This window comes from Palaemon carinicauda, chromosome 25 (assembly GCF_036898095.1).
Source record: "Palaemon carinicauda isolate YSFRI2023 chromosome 25, ASM3689809v2, whole genome shotgun sequence".
Lineage (NCBI taxonomy): Eukaryota > Metazoa > Arthropoda > Malacostraca > Decapoda > Palaemonidae > Palaemon > Palaemon carinicauda.
This window is the reverse complement of record NC_090749.1, coordinates 49,101,556-49,104,055: the sequence shown is the minus strand read 5'-3', so window position 1 is coordinate 49,104,055 and position 2,500 is coordinate 49,101,556. Positions and strand designations below refer to the sequence as shown.

At 35.7% G+C, this 2,500-nt stretch overlaps 1 protein-coding gene across 1 annotated transcript in view; it reads right to left on the bottom strand.

Moving 5' to 3' along the window:
* Window positions 1-2,500, bottom strand: part of LOC137619008 (ABC transporter F family member 4-like) — a 23,529-nt gene that overhangs the window by 13,945 nt on the left and 7,084 nt on the right. Inside the window, exons 2-3 of the mRNA XM_068349207.1 lie at window positions 1,352-2,164; window positions 592-640 (exon numbers count right to left, since the gene is read on the bottom strand). Of these exons, the coding sequence (XP_068205308.1) occupies window positions 592-640; window positions 1,352-2,164 (862 nt within the window). The remainder of the gene's footprint in view (window positions 1-591; window positions 641-1,351; window positions 2,165-2,500) is intronic.

Below are 2,500 nucleotides of genomic sequence, written 5' to 3'. Positions count from 1 at the left end.
AAATACAACCGTTTTTAGTCCACTCCAGGACAAAGGCCTGATATATGTTCTATTTCTATGTCTGGTGTCTGGTCAGTTTTCATCACCACGTTGGCCAGTGCAGATTGGTGATGGTAGGTTACTAGTCTGATCGCTCACAACAAACCAACCTAGTATGGGTGGCTCTAACGTATAGAGCTTTGTTGATTATGGTGAGTGACAAACCCTTACAATCTTTTCACCATGTTAATATATCCTACGCAGAGAGAGAGAGAGAGAGAGAGAGAGAGAGAGAGTAGGATGAGCTATGTCTTTTGAAAGCCAACGAATGGAAATATCGTTTACATCACTTTAACATACCGAACAAAATTACAGAGAGAGAGAGAGAGAGAGAGAGAGAGAGAGAGAGAGAGAGAGAGAGATTGATTACGAGTCATTCAAATATACCACTTTAATTTTCATTATATTTTCTTAAATGTATCCATCAACATAAGTGATGGTTCACTTTCGTCATTACATTTTACCTTGCCAGTCACTTATTGAACTCATTATAATTCTCTTGATTAAATATTTTGTAATTAAGTGAATATTCTTTTACTGTTAATGGCTTACAAATTCGTGTGCATAATTAGGCAATTCTCTGATGCAAGAATTTGGAGGTCTGTATTACGTATATGTGAATACAAGAGTTAATCAGATTGTGAAATGAGCTTCCTAATCATGCTGTTGAATCGTTAGAACTTCAGAAGTTCTAAGTTGCAGCGAATGGTTTTTTGTTGAACAGGAGGACATTACTCTCTCTTTATAGTTTATATATCAATGATCTATTCTAATGATAAAACAAATCTTAAAAAATTTCATAATAATTATTCATAATTCTCGTGTAGTTTATTTATAACTTATTTCCTTTCTTCATCGGACTATTTTTCCTGTTGAAACCCTTGGACTTATAGCATCCTGCTTCTCCAAATAGGGTTGTACCTTAGCTAATAATAATAATAATAATAATAATAATAATAATAATAATAGTACCTTAGCTAGTAATAATAATAATAATAATAATAATAATAATATAATAATAATAATAATAATAATAATAACATACTTATTCAATCTCCTCCTCCATCTTCTTTTTATTCTTCTTTTCCTCCTCATTCTTTTTCTTCTTCCTCTAATTCTCATTCTTCTTCTCTTCTTCTTCTTCTTCTCCTCTTCCTCCTCCTCCTTTTTCTTCTTCTTCTTCTTCTGCTTCTTTTTCTTCTTATTCTTCTCCTCTTGCTCCTCCTCCTCCTCCTCCTCTTCCTTCTTCTTCTTCTTCTTCTTCTTCTTCTTCTCCTTCTTCTTCTCCTCCTCCTCTTCCTGCTCCTCTTGCTGCTCCATCTTTTTCTTCTTCTTCTTCTTCTTCTTCTTCTTCTTCTTCTTCTTCTCCTTCTTCTTCTCCTCCTCCTCTTCCTGCTCCTCTTGCTGCTCCATCTTTTTCTTCCTCTTCTTCTTCTTCTTCTTCTTCTTCTTCTTCTTCTTCTTCTTCTTCTTCTTCTCCTTCTTCTTCTCCTCCTCCTCTTCCTGCTCCTCTTGCTGCTCCATCTTTTTCTTCTTCTTCTTCTTCTTCTTCTTCTCCTTCTTCTTCTCCTCCTCCTCTTCCTGCTCCTCTTGCTGCTCCATCTTTTTCTTCCTCTTCTTCTTCTTCTTCTTCTTCTTCTTCTTCTTCTTCTTCTTCTTCTTCTCCTTCTTCTTCTCCTCCTCCTCTTCCTGCTCCTCTTGCCTGCTCCATCTTTTTCTTCTTCTTCTTCTTCTTCTTCTTCTCCTTCTTCTTCCTCCTCCTCCTCTTGCTGCTCCTCTTGCTGCTCCATCTTTTTCTTCCTCTTCTTCTTCTTCTTCTTCTTCTTCTTCTTCTTCTTCTTCTTCTCCTTCTTCTTCTCCTCCTCCTCTTCCTGCTCCTCTTGCTGCTCCATCTTTTTCTTCTTCTTCTTCTTCTTCTTCTTCTTCTTCTTCTTCTCCTTCTTCTTCTCCTCCTCCTCTTCCTGCTCCTCTTGCTGCTCCATCTTTTTCTTCCTCTTCTTCTTCTTCTTCTTCTTCTTCTTCTTCTTCTTCTCCTTCTTCTTCTCCTCCTCCTCTTCCTGCTCCTCTTGCTGCTCCAATCTTTTTCTTCTTCTTCTTCTTCTTCTTCTTCTTCCTCGATTTAGCTCTGCGACATTTTCGGTTTCGTCATGTAACGAAAGTTGCAGCTCTACTGGTCAATCGATGAGAGAGAGAGAGAGAGAGAGAGAGAGAGAGAGAGGAGAGAGAGAGAGAGTAAAATAATGGTACGAGTAATTAAAAAATACACCTCCATTTTTCATTATATTTACTTCAAGTCATCATTCAACATATGTGATAACTCACTTTTGTATTCACATTTGTAATTATATTTCAATTACCTTTAACACAATAAATAAATAAATAAATAATAATAATAATAATAATATAATAATAATAATAATAATAATATTGATAAAAACGTAAAATAAATTATTGATATAAA